The sequence below is a fragment of the Crocodylus siamensis genome, unplaced genomic scaffold (assembly GCF_052110815.1).
Source record: "Crocodylus siamensis isolate JL-2025a unplaced genomic scaffold, ASM5211081v1 HiC_scaffold_152, whole genome shotgun sequence".
Classification (NCBI taxonomy): Eukaryota; Metazoa; Chordata; order Crocodylia; family Crocodylidae; genus Crocodylus; species Crocodylus siamensis.
Window position 1 is genome coordinate 22126 of NW_028324562.1, and position 16102 is coordinate 38227.

The 16102-nt window shown below is 57.6% G+C and overlaps 1 protein-coding gene across 28 annotated transcripts; it reads left to right on the forward strand.

Annotated features, from left to right (window-relative positions):
* The first annotated feature begins 1007 nt into the window (after window positions 1-1007).
* Window positions 1008-14273, forward strand: LOC149851821 (uncharacterized). 28 transcript variants are annotated; one of them, XR_016439520.1, is made up of 7 exons: window positions 1008-1842; window positions 1947-2105; window positions 2208-2339; window positions 2433-2536; window positions 2638-2755; window positions 13290-13404; window positions 13574-14273. XR_016439520.1 is itself a non-coding variant. In XM_090030332.1 (6 exons), exons 3-6 carry the CDS (start codon window positions 2231-2233, stop codon window positions 13338-13340), a joined length of 357 nt encoding a protein of 118 aa, XP_089886458.1. In that variant the 5' UTR covers window positions 1008-1842; window positions 1947-2105; window positions 2208-2230; the 3' UTR covers window positions 13341-14273. The 28 variants fall into 28 exon arrangements, 12 of the variants coding, with proteins under 12 accessions (XP_089886458.1, XP_089886452.1, XP_089886448.1 ...); XR_016439522.1 differs by having other exon boundaries at window positions 2683-2755; XR_016439523.1 differs by having other exon boundaries at window positions 2689-2755.
* The last annotated feature ends 1829 nt before the right edge of the window (window positions 14274-16102 follow it).

A 16102-nucleotide genomic window follows, 5' to 3' on the forward strand; every position in this document is an offset into this window, starting at 1 on the left:
GCGCGCTGTTCTGCTGAACGGATTCCTCTCCTGTGGAAGGGGAAAGCTTATGGAGGGGATGACTGGTTCCTATGGAGGGGGGGGTGGGGTGGCGTAGAGATGCTTCTGTAACTCTTTGGGTGGGAGTTGTTGTGCCCTCCATGCTGTGAGGCGGACTCTGCCTGCACCCTTACAGCTATGGGGCGTGGCGGTTAGAAAGAAGAAGTTCCCCGTGTAGTGTTGGCAGGGTGGGGCCACCGTGCCCAGTCCCATGAGGCCTCTGAGTTGTTAATAGTGGCCATTGCCTTTTCTTTGTCTGTCTATAGGTGCAGAGGAGCCAACTTCTGCAGGCTTTGTGGCTGTGAAGCTGTGAAGGACAGCGGTAACGTGAGTCGAAGAGCCCCGGAGACGGCGCGGGAGGAAAAGGGCAGCCCCGTCGCGGCTTTGATTTGCATCGTGTGAGGCGGTCTGCCCCTGTGGCATCTCCTTGCTGGAGGTTGGGGTGGGTCTGAGCTTTCTTGCAGGAGCGTGATGTATTTGTCATCCTGCCTCACCACTTGTTCCACGCTTGTTGTTTCACGTTTGTTTCTAGGAGGTTTGCCGTGCGTAGCTTTGCAGGCGGCGTGCGCTCGCTCCCACTTCCCAGTATGAGGACGACTGGATAAGGAGCAGCACGGTAGCGGCCGTGGCGAGGAGCGCCTGTCGGAAATGAGGGCTCTGCCTGTGGCGGCCGCCCCCCCCGCGTAGGTTAGGCGACTCCTTGACGGCGTGCGCGTCTGCCCCTCGGGCTGGCTGCAGGCATACCTTTGCGAGCTGAATTAGCGGGCAGAGGGGCTGGATGTATGCCAGGGGTTTGGAGAGGGGAGCGTCCGTTACCAGCGAGTCGGTGCCCTCGCGTTCCCTCGGTGGGCCGATGAGGTTCCCGTTCTTTTTCCAGCGGTCTCAAAGTTGTCGGGGAGAGGAATGAAAGCGAGCGTTCTGCTGCGGTGATAGAAGATGGAGGAACTGGATCCTGAAAGGTGGGCTGGGTTAGGGTGGGAGGCTGTGTCGCGTTTTCCCCGGTCGTACTTGGGCGGGGGAGGAAACCCCTAGCGCGCGATGGGGTCTGGAGGTCCGCGTTGTCCAGGGAGCGATGCTGAAGCGGGGAACGGTGGCCCTTAGGGATGCTGCAGAGCAGGGGGTGTAAGCCTGATTTTGGGTTCAGCTTGGTGGTGAGTGCTGAGTCCTTGTAAAGGCTGAAGATTGTTCTTGAGTATATTGGGGGTTTCAGTGTTTTGCCCCTGGCTTCTGGGTACAGATCATGGCATAGGGCGTGCTGGGGCAGAGGAGCTGTCGCTGGTGCCTCTGCCTGGCCGTTGCTGCTGCCGCTGGCCTCCCTTCAGTTCTGGGAACGGTGCTCTATCCTGTGTCTCTGGGTGTCACTGGCGTTTCTTTCCACTTTGCTGTCTAAAATCACAGCGGCACTTTTCTTTTTTTCTTTCTTTGCTCTTCCCAGAGCTGGAAGGATAGGTGTGTTTGCATATAAATTGATTCCCTCCTTTGGGTGGGGTTTGACTGCACCCTGTGTACCTCGCGGGGGTGGGGGTGTTACGCTTTTGGAGTTGGGGGCTGCTGGGGCGGGGGGGTGCGTCGTGTCTGTGCTGTCAGCACTGTGAGATGCGAATACTGTTGCGTGTAGTAATTGGTTGTTGTTCTGTTTGTGATGTCACCGTGTGGACCGCGAGCGGTGAAGAGACCTAGAGCCGGCGTGACCTAGAAGCGGGCGGAAGAAGCCGGCGGTCGTGCAGCCACGCTCGCTTCTGGGTCATCTGGAGGGAGGCCTCTGCCCGTTGGGTGGAGCTGCCTGCATGGGCAGAGCCTGCAGTGAGTAAGATGTCACTTGAAGCGGTGTGGCTTTGTCCTCGAGTGGGGTAGTCGCCTGTGCTTTGCCCTTTGGTTTTTCAGCGATGTTTCCCGTGTGCCCTCAGGAGGCCCCTGTGTCCCCTGTGTAGAGAGGATGGCGAGGAGGGATGAGAGCGTGCCGGAGGAGGATCGTGCTGCCGGGTCCTGAGAGCGCTGTCTCTCGGGGCTGAGGGCCTTTCCAGAAACGGATGGGCGCACCGTGGCCAGGCACATCTCAGAGAGCTGTGAGTTGGGGTGCGTGCGTGTGTGTTGTGAATCGTACCCGTGGGCTTGTTCTTCTGTTCACTTGTGCGTCTGGGGGTGACTGCCTGTTGTGTCCCTTGCAGGGTCCTGACCCGTGCGGAGAGAAATGACTGCCGGTCGAAAGAGCGAAGCTGAGCGGCGCCCACGGAGGATGAAGCGGGAGGTGCCGGATGCTGCACGGCGTGTCGGTGCTGGATGGGCAGGTCTGGCAATTGGTATGAAATTGCTTGGAGTGGCCTGGGGTTGTCTGAGTCTGGCAGGTTTTTTTGCTCTTTGTTGCTCGTTGTGCTGAGGTTTTTCCTTTGCAGCCTCAGCAGGTGCCCGTCTCCCGTATGGGAAGGGGACGGCAAGCCAGGACGGGCAAAGGCTGGAGATATGTGATGACGGGTGTGGTGAGTGCCGGCTGTCGGGGGTGAGTTCTTTTCCCTCGTGTCTGCGTCCCCTGCGTGTGCCCTTAGTAGTGGGTAGGGGTGCTCCCTTGGCTGCATGTGCAGGGTGGGAATGCCTCCACAGAGGTCAGGACCCTGGACAGAGCAAAAAACAGGCGTTCCCCCCAAGGAGCAGAATGCAACACAGGAGAAGGAAACCACTGAGGAAAAGGGAGAGGGCTAAGGACTGGAGCAGAGCAGCGGTAAGGGAGTAAGAGGAGCAGGATGCTGGAAGGTGCTTTGGGTCGGTGGGGGTGGTGGGAAGGATTTTGCGTTGGACAGTGTCCCGCGTTCAGTGCGTGCTTGCAGTTACGGTCAACCAGGGTGTCGTGTAACCCGAGGTTTCCCTCGCTTCTTGCGGCGGTGTATTGTGGCCAGGGGTCCCTCATCTGTGGCAGGTGACGCTCTACATGAGGCTTGAACACGCCTGCCCCTGCCACTAGCTTATTTGCGTCCATGCGCTAGGTTTGGGCCAACGTCTGGGTGCCGGCGTCTGGCCCTCTCCGGGTTTTGCTGGGGCAGAAGTTTGGGGCACGTCTCCGTCTCGCCATTTGTCTCGCCGCAGGCTGTCCCACCGGTGCCGGGAATGGCTTGTCCCGCGTCCGTGCGCTTTTCCGTTAGTCTCGTTGCCTTCAAAGTCGCCGCGGCCTTTCTCTCCTTTTCCCAGAAGTGGCGGGAGACCTGTGTTTGCACACCTCAGTCGCTTCCTTTACCTGCCAAGGGAACCTGCTGAGCAGGCTCTGGCTGCATACTCATAGCTATGGGGGGCGGCGATGAAATAGACTTCCTCGGGAGTCTCGCCAGGGAGGGTCCGCCGTCGTCTGTGCTGCGAGGCCTCGGAGTTGTTGATGGTGGCCATCGCCTTTTTTTTTTGTCTGCGGAGGAGCCGTCTCGCCAAGGCTTCAGGCTTGTGAGGTGGACGCTCGGAAGAAGAGGTGAAGAGAGGCACAGATGGTGGTGGAGGAAATGGGCGGCCCTGTCACGCTTTCCCATTTTGCCTGGCGTGAGGCCCCTGCTTCTGTGGCATCCCCTGTCTGGAGCCTGCGGTGGGTTTGAGCTTCCTCGGGTCCCCGCGATGCGTTTGTCTTCTCGTCGGACCGCTTCTTCACGCTTGCTCTTTCCTGTTCCCCGGCGGTTTTGTGCGCGTAACTTTTTGCGGTGGGTGCATCCCCTGCCCCTTCCATCTGTGAGGCTGAGCGGAGAACGAGCGGCATGACGGCGGCTTTGGCGAGGTCTGCCCGTAGGAGACGAGGGGTCTGCCGTGGCGGTCGTGCCGTGATCAGCGACCGCTCGATTGCCTCCGAATGTCTCACTCTGGGTGACTACAGGCAAGTTTTTGAGAGCTGAGTCGGTGGGTAGCGGGGCTGAATGTGCGTACCGGGAGTTTGGAGAGGAACTTTCCCCCTCTGACTCTGCGCCCGAGTGTCCAGTCTTGGAGCCGATGAGGTTTTTGTTGTCGTTCCAGCTGCGTCGATCTCGTGGGGGAGGAGGATCTGAGGGCGCGTTGCGGTGCATTGAGGGAAGGTGGAGGAACGGGATGGTGAAAGGAGGGCCGGGTTAGAGTTGCAGGGGCGGGATTTGCCCTAGGGATTTTTTTTTTTTTAGGTGGGGGAGGTCATGCCTGGTGTGGGATAGCGTCTGGAGCGCCACGCTTCCTGGGCTGTGACGCCGAAGGAGGGGATCGTGGCCACCGAGCGTGTGCTCCGGAGTTGGGCGGTATAAACCTGGTTTAGATTTACCCTGGTTGTGAGCTGTGTTTGCGCAAAGTCTCAAAGTTGCCCCGGGCTATATAGGGTTGATCCCTGGCATCTGGGTGCCAATCTTGCCCTCGGGTCTGCCGGGGTAGAGGAGTGCATGTGCGCGTCTCTGCCTGCCTGTTGCTGCTGCCGCTGGCCTCCCTTCAGGTCTGGGAACTGCGCTTTGTTCTGTCTCTCTGGGTTTGTCACCGGTGTTTCTTTCTCCTTTTTTTTTTTCTCTCTAAATCACTGCAGCACTCTTTTTGTTCTTCCTTTGTTCTTCCCAGACCTGGAAAGAGGGCCATGTTGGTACCAAAATTTGGTTCCCTGCTTTTGGGAGGGGCTTGACTGCACCCCGCTTGCTTTGGGGTTTTTTTTTGTGTGCTGTTTGTGGAGCCCTGGGTGTGGATTGGAGGGGGAGGTGTCTCCCTGCAGTAGTATGAGCTGTGAATACTGTTCCATGTAGTAATTGCTTGTTGTTTTGGGGGGATGCCAATGTTTGGACCGCAAAGCAAAGGAGAGGTGAAGCGACTTTGAGCCGCAACCGCGGAGGAAGCGGGCGGCCGTGCATCCACGGTGACTTCCGGGTCAGTCGGAAGGAGGCCTCTGCCCTTTTGCTGGAGTTGCGGGCAGAGCCTGTAGCGAGCCACGCTCGTTGCTGGGAGCGGTATGGGATTGTGTCTCAGCGGGGCGGTCGCTTGTACTTTGCTCTTGTGTTTGGCAGTGAAGTTGCCCGTGTGCCCTCAGGAACTTGATCCTAGGCAGTGATGCTGAAGCAGGGCATTTGTGGGTTTTGAGCTTACCCTTGTCTCTTGCGGTGGTGTGCTGCGGCCGGGGGTCCCGCATCAGGTTCTGCGTGAGGCTCGAGTATTCCTGCCTGCCCTGGCACTTGCTTTTTTGGCTCCGTGAGCTGGGTCTGTTGAACATGTGGGTGCCGGTGTCTGGCCTGCTCCAGGTTTTGCTGGGGCAGAAGTTTGGTCTGTGTTTGCCTACCCATCTGTCTTGCCACAGGCTCTGCCACCAGTGCTGGGAATGGTTTGTCCTATGTCTGTGTGCCTTTCCATTTGTGTTGTTGTCTTCCAAGTCACTGCAGCCTTTTTCTGCTGTTCCCAGATCTGGCAGGAGACCAGTGTTTGTGCATCTAAATTGCTTTCCTTGTTATTGAAGGGAAAGGCCTGAGAGGGGTCTGGCTGTCCTGTTACAGCTGTGGGTTGGGGATTTGGGGGGGTAAGTTGTGTGTGCAGTCTTGGCAGGGCGCGGGCATTGTCTCCAGTGCTGTGAGGCCTCTGAGTTGTTGATAGTGACAGTTGCCATTCTTTTTTTGTGTGTGGAGGAGTCATCTTGTGAAGGCTTCTGGCCTATGAAACAGACACTGGGAAGATGAGGTGAAGAGCCCCAGAGATGGTGGAGGAGGAAGCGGGCAGCCCTGTTGCGACTTCCCGAATGGCATGGTGCGAGGCCTCTACCTTTTATGGTGTTGCGTGGCTGGAGCGTGTGGTGGGTCTGAGCTCCCATGGAGCAGTGTGATGCGTTTGTCTTCCTGCCTCACCACTTGTTCCACGCTTGTTCTTCGATGTTTCCAGGAGGTTTTGTGTCTGTACCTTTGCAGGTGGTGCAGTTCCACTCCCTCTTCTGGCTGTGAGGACGACTGGACAAAGAGCAGCGTGATTGTGGCTGTGGTGAGCAGTGGCTGTTGGAGATGAGGGCTCTCCTATGGTGGCTGTGCCCTGTGTAGGCTAGGTGACTTCTCAATTGCCTGTGAATATGCAGCTCGGGCTGGCCAGAGGCAAGCGTTTGAGAGCTCAGGTAGTGGTGCTGGGTGTATGTGCTGGAGGTTTGGAGAGGAGCTTCCCTTGGCTCTGATTCGGTGCCCTTGTGTCCCCTGTTTGGGGTGATGAGGGTTTTGTTCTTTTTCCAGTGGCCTTGGTCTTGTGGGGGCAAAGGATGCAAGGGCATGTTGTGATGGAAGATGGAGGAACAGGGTGCTGAAAAGTGGGTTTGGTTAGAGTGGGGGGGTGGAGTGGCTGGTTTGCTCTGGTGATAGTTGGCAGGGTGTGGGATAGTGTCTAGAGCTCCAGGGTTCCCAGGCAATGATGCAAAAGAGAGGATTGTGGCCCTCAGGTTTGCCTTGAGCTGGGCAGTGTAAGCCTGGGTTGGGTTTAGCCTGGCTGTGAGTCCTGAGTCTTTGTAAAGGCTGAAAATAGACTTTGAGTATTTTGGGGGTTTCAGAGTTTGCTAATTGTATGTGGGTACAGATGTTGCCTTTGGGTGTGCTGGGGTGGAGGAGTTGGTGCCAGTCTCTGCCTGGGTGCTGCTGCTGCCGCTGGCCTCCCTTCAGTTCTGGGAACGGTACTCTGTGTTGTGTCTCGGTGTGTCACTAGTGTTTGTTTCCATTTTGATGCTGAAAACCACAGCAGCACTGTTTATTCTTCCTTTGCTCTTCCCAGAGGTGGAAGGATGGGAGTGCTTGCATGTAAATTGGTCCCCTCCTTTGGGAGGGGTTTGACTGTACCCTGTGTGCCTTTTGCGGGGGGTGGCTGCTTTTGGAGACTGGGGCGGGGTGGGGGGGTGCATCTCTCTCCTTAGTACCATGAGATGTGAATACTGTGTTGTGTGGTAATTGCTTGTTTGGGGGGTGATGCAAATATCTGGACCCTGAGTGGGGAAGAGCTCGGGTAGAGGTGACGAGACCTAGTGCCACCACCGTGCGGAAGCGGGTGGCCGTGCACCTGTGGTCACTTCTGGCTCTCTTGGAGGGAGGCATGGACAGAGCCTGCAGCAGGAAAGATGTTACTCGGAGCGGCGTGGGATTGTCTTCAGGTTGGGCACTGGGTTGTGGTCTGCCCTTCTGTTTGGTAGTGAAGTTTCCTGTGTGCCATCGGGCGGTGCCTGTGTCCCCTGTGTCCAGAGGACGGTGAGCAGGCTGGGGGAGAGCTGGAGACAGAATAGTGTGACGCCAGGTGTGGCGAGTGCCAGCGTGGCTGTTGGAGCTGAGGCTTTTCCTATGGCTGGACGGGGAGCACCCTGGCCAGGCCTGCCTCGGAGACTCCAACGAGTCCTTTCTTCTGTTTGGGTTGCGTCTCTTGGGGTGACCATCTGTTCTGTCCCGTGTAGGGTTCTGGCTCGTGTAGATGCCAGCAAATGCTGGTTCAGGGAGTGGAGCCAAGCTTTGTCCATGGAGGATGAAGCAGGCTGGATGCTGCACAGTGCGTTTGCTCTTTGTGTGCGAGGCCTTTGCATGTGAGTTGTCTGTGTGGGACCGTGTCTGAAGCTTCATGCTTGCTGGTCAGTTTGTCTAGTATGCGGGGCAGGCACCTTGGGTGTGTCATTTGTGATTTTGGTGCCAGTGGGTCCAGCTGGGGTCTCCTGTCTTGCTGTGCTTGAGGAAAGCCTGTGTCTTTGTGTGTGGAGTTTTTGGACTTGCGGCAGATTTGCTTTTGGCACGTTGCTGTAGATCTTGCCCCTTCCTAGATTTTGCTGAGGTAGAGCACTGGGTCCTTTCTCTGCCTGGATGTTGCTATTGCCACAGGCTCCCCTTCAGTGTTGGGAATAATGTTTACTGCTTGTGTCTCTGCACGTGTGTGTCTGTCATAGATTTCAAAGACATTAGGGCTGGAAGGGACCTCGGGAGATTGAGTCCAGCCCCCTGCCCAAAGGGCAGGAAGTCAGCTGGGGTCATAGGATCCCAGCAAGATAAGCATCCAATTTACTCTTGAAGGTGTTCAGTGTAGGTGCTTGAACCACCTCCGCTGGCAGACTGTTCCAGACCTTGGGGGCTCGGACAGTAAAGAAATTCTTCCTTATGTCCAGCCTGAAACGGTCTTGCAGGAGTTTGTGACCGTTCGACCTCGTCATCCCTTGAGGCGCTCTGGTGAACAGATGTTCCCCCAGATCCTGGTGGTCACCCCTGATAAACTTATAGGTGGCCATCAGATCACCCCTGAGCCTGCGCTTTTCCAGGCTAAAGAGTCCCATGGCTCTCAGCCTGTCATCGTAAGATCTGTTTTCCTGACCTGATCATGCGCGTGGCTCTTCTCTGGACTCTCTCAAGCTTCTCCACATCTTTTTTGAATTGTGGAGCCCAAAACTGGACGCAGTACTCCAGCTGCGGCCTCACCAAGGCCGAGTACAAGGGGAGAATGACGTCCCGGGATTTGCTCGAGAAGCATCTCTGGATGCACGCCAGCGTTTTGGTCGCTTTACTAGCCGCAGCATCGCATTGTAGGCTCACGTTCATCTTGTGGTCAATGATGACCCCCAAGTCTCTTTCTTCTGTAGTGCTAACCAACGTAGCACTGCCGAGCCTATAAGGGTGCTGCAGGTTTTTCCTCCCAAGGTGGAGAACCTTGCATTTTTCGGTGTTAAACACCATGAGGTTCTCGTCTGCCCATTTGCTGAGCTTGTCCAGGTCAGCCTGGATCACCCGCCTATCTTCTGGTGTGGATGCTTTGCCCCAAAGTTTGGTGTCATCGGTGAACTTGGCCAGTCCACTCCCGACTCCAATGTCCACATCGTTAATGAAGATGTTGAACAGTATGCGTCTCAGGACAGAGCCTTGAGGGACCCCACTGGTCGCAGGGCACCATGATGAGTGACTCCCATCAATCGCAACCCTCTGGGTCCGACCACGAAGCCAATTTCCCAGCCAGCGGATCGTGGTGGAGCCAAAGCCACAACTGGGCAGTTTGGCCAAGAGATGATCATGGGATACCAGATCAAAAGTTTTTTTGAAGTCAAGATATATGACATCAATCTCTTCTCCCTTGTCCAGGTGATAGGTCACCTGGTCATAGAAGGAAATGAGATTGGTCAAACAAGACCTACCCGCAACAAACCCATGCTGGCTGTCCCTTAGAATGTTAGCCTGGGCCAGTCCCTCAAGGATGGCCTCCTTAATAAACTTTTCTAAGATCTTCCCCAGGATAGAAGTCAGGCTGATGGGCCTGTAGTTAGCCGGATCCACTCTCCTCCCTTTCTTGAAGATTGGCACCACATTGGCCTTCTTCCAGTCTTCGGGCACTACACCAGAGCGCCAGGAGTTTTCAAAGATCCGTGCCAGGGGCTGGGCTATGACTCTCACCAGCTCCTTGAGTACCCTGGGGTGCAGGTTGTCAGGGCCGGCTGACTTGAAGGTATCCAGCTTCTCAAGGTGTTCCTTCACGAGGTCAGCATTGATGGAGGGTAGGGGATCCCCCTCACCCAGATTTCCCTGTCCCATAGCAGGCATGGGCATCCCGTGTGACTGACGAAAGATTGACGCAAAGTACCTATTTAATAGGTTGGCTTTTTCCTGGGCGTCAGTTGCCAGTTGTCCCATCTGGTTTAGCAGGGGTCCAACATTGCCCTTGCTTTTCCTCCGGCTCCCCACATATCTGAAAAAGGACTTTTTGTTGTCCTTGATGCCTGAAGCTAGTTGGAGTTCAGTTGCAGCCTTGGCTTTCCTGGTTTGCTCCCTGCAGGACCGGACCAGCGCGGAGTAATCCTCCTTGGAGGTGAATCCCGTCCTCCATCCTTTGCAGGCTTTCCTTTTTAGCCACAGTAGGTCCGCTAGGTCTCTGGAGAGCCAGGGGGGCTGCTGTGCCTTCTTGCTGCCTTTCCTCCGTGTTGGAATAGATTTAGTTTGTTACTAAAATCACTGGGGTGTTTTGTTCGGTCCTTCCCAGAGCTGAAGGCGGGCGGGCGGGCGGTGTTGGTGCACACAAACGGGATCCCCTGCTAGGGAGGGGACATCCTGGAGAAGGGTCTGTCTGCGCCCTGTCAGTGTTGGGGGGCAAAGCAGGCTGGTCTCGGGGTCCTGGACAGGAGGGCCACCGATGCTAGTAGTGAGGTGCGTGCATTGTGCCGATGGCAGTAATGGCTTCTCAGGGGGGGAGGGGGGCGGGTTTGTTTGGTCTTTGTCCCGAGGTTTCTGAGGACGATGTGCAATGGACGGTGGGAAGAAGGTGAAGCGTCCCAGAGATGCTGGAGGAGGTCCGGTCAGTTCCCGGTTGCCTGGTGTGAGGCCTCTGGCTTTTGTGGCGTCTTTGCTGGATCCCTGTGCATCTGTGGTGGGTGAGTGCTTACTTGGAGCAGCGTGTGACTTGTCTCCCATCTGCCAGTTGCCTCCACATTTTCCTTTTTGTGTTTTGGTGAAGCTTTTCTGTGTCTTGCAGGCATCTGTTTTCCCCCAGCCCAGCCGTGGCTGTTGGGGATTGGCCAGGTAGGGGAGACGACTGGAGATGGATCTGGATGTTTCTGACTGTGGTGAGTAGTGGAGGACAGAGCAAAGGTCCTTTCTGTGGTGGTGTCTCCTGCCTATGCTGCGGCCGCTGTGCTCTGGTCCCACCAGAGGCCAGCCTTGGAGAGCTTCGAGGTGCCTGACTTTGTGACTTTGATTCTGATGTTGGACTGCCTGGCTGTTTTGCTTCCATTTGCAGGGTCCTGGTCCTTGCAGAGAAGGGTGGAAGGTGGAGGCAGGGGGGATGGTGCAAAGTGTGTTTGGTGTGGAAGGAGAAGAGGGGCAGAGAAGTCTCTGGTACATTGAGCTTGACGCTCCTGGGGCAGCACTGCTTTGGCAGGAGGTTGTAGCACCAGGGGTGGGCTCTGCAGCGTTGCAAGGCCATGCTGTTGTGCCTGGGAGTCCCTCAGTTGCCTCCTTGTAAAGCCTGGGCATTGCTTCCCCCCAGCATGGGGGATTTGTGGTCCTTTGAGCAGGGTTTGCTTTTGGCATGGGTGCAGAGCTTGACTCTATCTAGGCTGTAGCAGGGCAGAGGATTGTTTTTCTGCCTTGCTGATGCTATTACCAGAGCCTCCCGCTTCAGTTCTGGGAATTGTCTGGGTGTGTCACCGATGGCTCGGTCTCAACATCACTGCAGTCTTTCTGTCTCAGCCTCTTTTGCCTTTTTCTTTGCTCTTTCTGGAAGTGAAGGGGGAGGCCTGTGTGTGCACATATAAATGGCCTCCCTTGGCTGGGAGGGGAGAGCTGTGACACTGGTCTGGCTGCATCCTGTCAGCTTTGTGGGAACAAAGTAGGCTGGTTTTTGGATGCCAGTGCTGTGAGGCCTGAGCTGTGCTGTTTTATGGCAATTGCTGCTTTATTGGCAGGGAGGGGTGTTCTCTTTACCAGGACTTTTGGGCAGGGAGGAGAAGTGGACATTGGGGAGAAGGAGAAGAGCCTTTGAACTCATGAAGCATGGAGCTGCCTGCCCTTGGTGCGTGGAGCCTGCGATGGGTGAGAGCTTGCTTTGAGGGGAGCTGTTGCTGCGTTGTTTTGCTCTGGATCATTTTGGTGAGGTTTTCCTTGTGCCCCTTCACAGGTCCCTGCGGAGCGGGGCATGGGCAGTGACAACGAGAGGGCTGGAGAAGGAGCGCAATGAAGATGGCTGTGGCGAGTAGTAGATGTTGGCAATGGCGAGGTGTTCCGTGTGATGGCCGTGTCTTGCGTGTGCTCTGGTTGCTGTGACCTAGATGTCTCCTTGATTTGGATGTTGAATATCCTGCCCAGGCAGGTCCCAGGGAAGCCTGTGTGAGGTCTAAGTCTGTGGGTGAGGTGGGTTAATTGCATCTGCTTAGGGCTCGGGGAGGACCTTCCACCTATTTTTTACTTTGCACTTATTTGTCATCCCTGTTTTGCACTGACAAGGCACGTGTGGGTTTTCCCCTGTCCCAGGGGCCTTGGTCAGGCATGAAGTATGCGAGCCATCGGAGTTGTGCAACACACATGCAGGATGGAGGTAGCAAAGGGATGGGGGAGCGGTTGGTGGGGAGGGGGTTGGGTGGTGGCTGTATTTTGGTTGGGGATGGTGTGGGTGGGGTAGGATAGCCTCCTGAGGTTTTTGCTTCCAGGGCAGCAAGTCAAGCAGGGGGCTTTTTGGCCAGGGCTGCCGCCAAATGTGGTGTAGGGCTGGGTTGGCCAGTCTGAGTCTGTTGGAGTCCGTGTATAGGAGGAACGATGGATGTCTAGGGAGCTTCTGGGGTGTTTGACCTGGGCTCATCTGTGGCACTTGGGGTGCAGGTGTGGTCCCTCTCTGGAGTGGTGTTGAGCCTGAGCAGTGGGTTTGTGTTCATGCCCCTGACTTGCTGTTGCTACAGGCCTCCCTTCAGTCCTGGGAACAGCGCTATGTCCTGTGTGCCTGGGGGTGTCACTGGTGCCTCTCTCTCTTTCTACCTCTCTGCAAAATGTCTGTAGCACTTGTTCCTTTTCTGCTCTTGTCAGGACTGGAAGGCTGTGGTGGGTTTTTTCCTGCCACCTCAAATGGCATCCACCTTAGGGAGGGGTCTGACTGCCCCCTGTGTGCCTTGTTTAGGCTGGGTGGGGGTATTGCCTTTGGATTCTCGGGGGCTGCTTTTGCACTCAGGGCTGTGAGCCCTGTGTCCCATATAACACTTCCTAAATTGCTCTTTGTTTTGGTGACATGTACATGAGTCATCTGGCCACGGCTCAAGTCTCTGAAGTGGGCATTGGGAAGAAGAGGTGGAGACCCAGCACCTGTGACCTGAGCAAGTTTGGTGGAGGAAGCGGATGTCGGCGCATTCATTTTCCGGCGGCCTGGTGCGAGGCTTCTGCCCGTGTGGTGTCCCTGGGCTGGAGCCCTTCCTGCACGGAGCCTGCAATAGGCGAGATGCGAATCGGAGCAGCGCGGGACATTTGATCCATGGCAGTTGGGAGGTGGATTTGCGCTGGCTTGCGGGGGAGCATCTCTTGGTCTCCCTTGGTGGTGCTGGTGATGGTCTTGTAGAAGGAAAGGTTGTGAACTCCTGCCCTTGCCCGCAGGATGGTGCTGTAGGCGTGTTGGAGGAAGCGGGAGGGTGCTTGGACTCCGTGTGCATGGAGTCCCGTGGACATGCCCAGTCAGAGCTGGGAGACTTGTGGCGTGGGGCATTGTTCCGGTTTGGGGAGTTATTTTCCATGGGCATTACAGTTTGTTTTTGTGGGTGGGTTATATTTTCCTTCTAGTTTGATGTCTCTGGCCTCGCATTTGTTATTGAGGGGTTTTCTTTTTTTGCCCCCCTGTCTCTGTAGGTGTTGGACCGACGCTCCCTGTGTGGCAAGGAGGAGGACGGGCCACAATGACCGGAGGCCTGGAAACGGAGCCGTGCGTACCCGTGCATCTTACTCTCGGGGTTGGAGGCACTGGGTAATAAGGGCTGTGCAGCGGAGCCTGCGGTCGCCTCATCGAGGCGGCTCCGTGGCCGGAAGCGGAATAAACCGCCAAAGCCCGGTGACCGGTGGCGTTGGGACGGGTGGCGCGTGTAGCGCCTGCCTGCTTTCCCTTGTGCCGAAGGCGCGTTCTGTGCTCTCGCCAGGGTCCTGGCCTGCACGGAGGGAAGCGGCGAGAGGACTTCATCGCGGCAGAGCTGCGAGCCGGCGTTGGACAACAGACACGGACCGGCAGGATGTCTCCCGCTGTCTTGGAACGTCTCTTCTGTATCGGGGTTCTGTGTGGGGTGGCTTTGGGAGTGTCCTCAGGTTTATGATTGTGGAGCTAGGGGTTTTGGAAGTAGTATGTTTGGGTCAATTTGTCTGTACTGTGGGTGGACCTAGCCTGGCCAGAGGTGAAGCCCACTCCTGTGACCCTGTCGTTGGAGCAGGAGCGGACACTCACAGGAATTGCTGCCCAAGGAGGCCCAGAACTTCCAATTCTCGAGCGCAGCAATGTTTGAGCCCGCTAGCATGTAAGCAGCTGGGCCAGCCGGGCGTGGGGCCCGGGTCCCCCTGGGTGGTTTCTGTGCTGGCCAGGCTGAGAATTGCAGGGCTGGGGGGTTGGGGGTTCTGGAGCTGCTTGTGCAGGGCTCCTGTTGCTGTTGGGGTGCTGGTTCTGCTGGGCTAGAGCCATGGGTTTTATTCTGCCTGGTTGCCGTGTTTAGAGTGTGTCGTGCAGGGCTGGGAGCCTGTTGTTGCAGTGTGCGTGTGGTTGGGGCGGGGGGTATGGTTTGGTCCGTGAGTAGGAAGGAGGATGCTGAGCTTTTTGTGTAAAAATAAAATAAAGCAGATATGGTTCTGGTACTTGCTGGATTGAGTTTTTCCCGGGGGGGGGCAGGGGCAGGGCTGGGCGCTGGTGTCCCGGGCGGTGCCAGGGGCGTCGCACGGGTCTGGGCAGGGGCACTCCCCGTGGCCGGGCCCTGGGTCCTTGTGCCGGGGAGGGGCCCGTGGCTGAGGGCAGAGGCTCTTGTGTCCTGGGCCGAGCGGCAGGGCTGTCCCCTCGTGCCCGGTGCGGCCCGCGGGGGCGGCGCTGAGCTGTTCCCCAGCGGTCGCCCTGGCTCCTGCCCCCGGTCCGGGTTTTCCGGGCGCTGCGAGAAGAGCGCGGATTCCCGCGCGTGGCTCCATGGGGCGGGGGGAGGAGCTGAGCTGCGGGGCGTCACGTGACTCGGCCACGTGCAGGCGGGGGGGCGGGGAGCGGCTCCGGGCGGTAGGTGGCGCTGGAGGTGGGGGAGGTGAGTCCCCTCCGTGGGGAGCGGGGCGGCTCGGCGGCGGGGCCCGGGAGGCGCGTGGGGAGAGTCCCGGGGGCGGGGCGGGAAGAGAGCGCGGCTTCGCGCGCTGCCCCCCTCCGCGGCCATGCGGTGTGCGAGGCCGGGGGGGGGGGTGGTCGCTGCTGGCCCCCGCGCTGCCCAGGTCGCGGTTCTGCGGGCACGCGGTGCTGTCGTTGGCGCTGCTGGGGCCGCTCCCCGCGGTTGGAGCACCCGGCCTCGCTCGTGTCGCTGCTCCCGGAGGGTCGGCGGGGCCGTGCAGGGGGCCGCGGACCCCCGAGCTGACTGCCGCCTACCGGGCCCTGTTTCGGATCTCGTGTCGGGGGTGTGGTGCAGGGTGGGGAGCAATGCGCTTGCAGCTGCCAGCCTGCATCTGTGCCTGCCTGGGATATAAAGGTGGGGGTCTTGTGCCCCCCTGCTGTGCTTGGCAGGGGGCTAGCTTCCCCCACCCCTCAACTAGTGGCCTGGGGCTCAGTTCTGCTCCTTCTCCAGGCCCTGTGGCTGCACATTCTTGCCTGGGATCCCATACATACCTGCCCCGGAGCCTTGTCTGACACTTTTCATTTGGCGGTGCCTGAATGCTGGTGTGCCCTGTGTGTGTGTGCGCGCGCGTGCAGAAGAAATGTGCTGGGAGCTGAACACCTGCCTCGTGGCATATGGCAGTTAAATAAAACACGGCTCTGGTTTCTTTGGCTTGTTTCACACCTGACAGCACGGAGACCGGTGGCAAAGGTAATATCTTCAGGATTGCCTGCCCTTGTTCTGCCCTGTTGCCCTGTCTGTCCCTGCTGCCCCCCACCAGCTGCTCCCTTTGTCCTGCCGCCTCGGTCTTGGCGCCGTCGTTTGTTGCACTAAGACAGCCAGCCTGTGCCCTGCCCCTACCAGGTGTGCCTTTTAAGGCCACCTTCCTGTTATCCCTGTAACCCCCTCCCCATGCCCTTTAACACCCTGCCCCTTGTCCCCTTAAGTCCTTGCCCCTCAACGGCAGCGTCCCTCGGCCCTGTACAGCGCAAGACCCGTGTAACCGGCAAGGCCTTTACCCTCCTGGCTGTTGAACTCCTGTCCTTTGCCCACCTTATCTGCCTGCCCTTTTAAGTGTCCTTGCCTGTTTACCCCTTTCATGCTCCCCTTCCTCCTCTGACACGTTTTCTTCCGTCACGTCGCTGCTTCTGTGTCCCGTTGCCCTCCTAAATGTGATGCTCCCTTTTATGTATGCCCTGCCCGTACCTGTTCTTCTCTAGCTCCCCTTGCCTCCTGCTACCACCCCTGTTGCCCCCTGACTTTGAGCGTGTCCCAAGCTGTCGTTCCTGTTGTCCTCCACCTGTCGTTGCCTGCCAACTACCCTGCTGCTCTCAGTTGCCCCTGTGC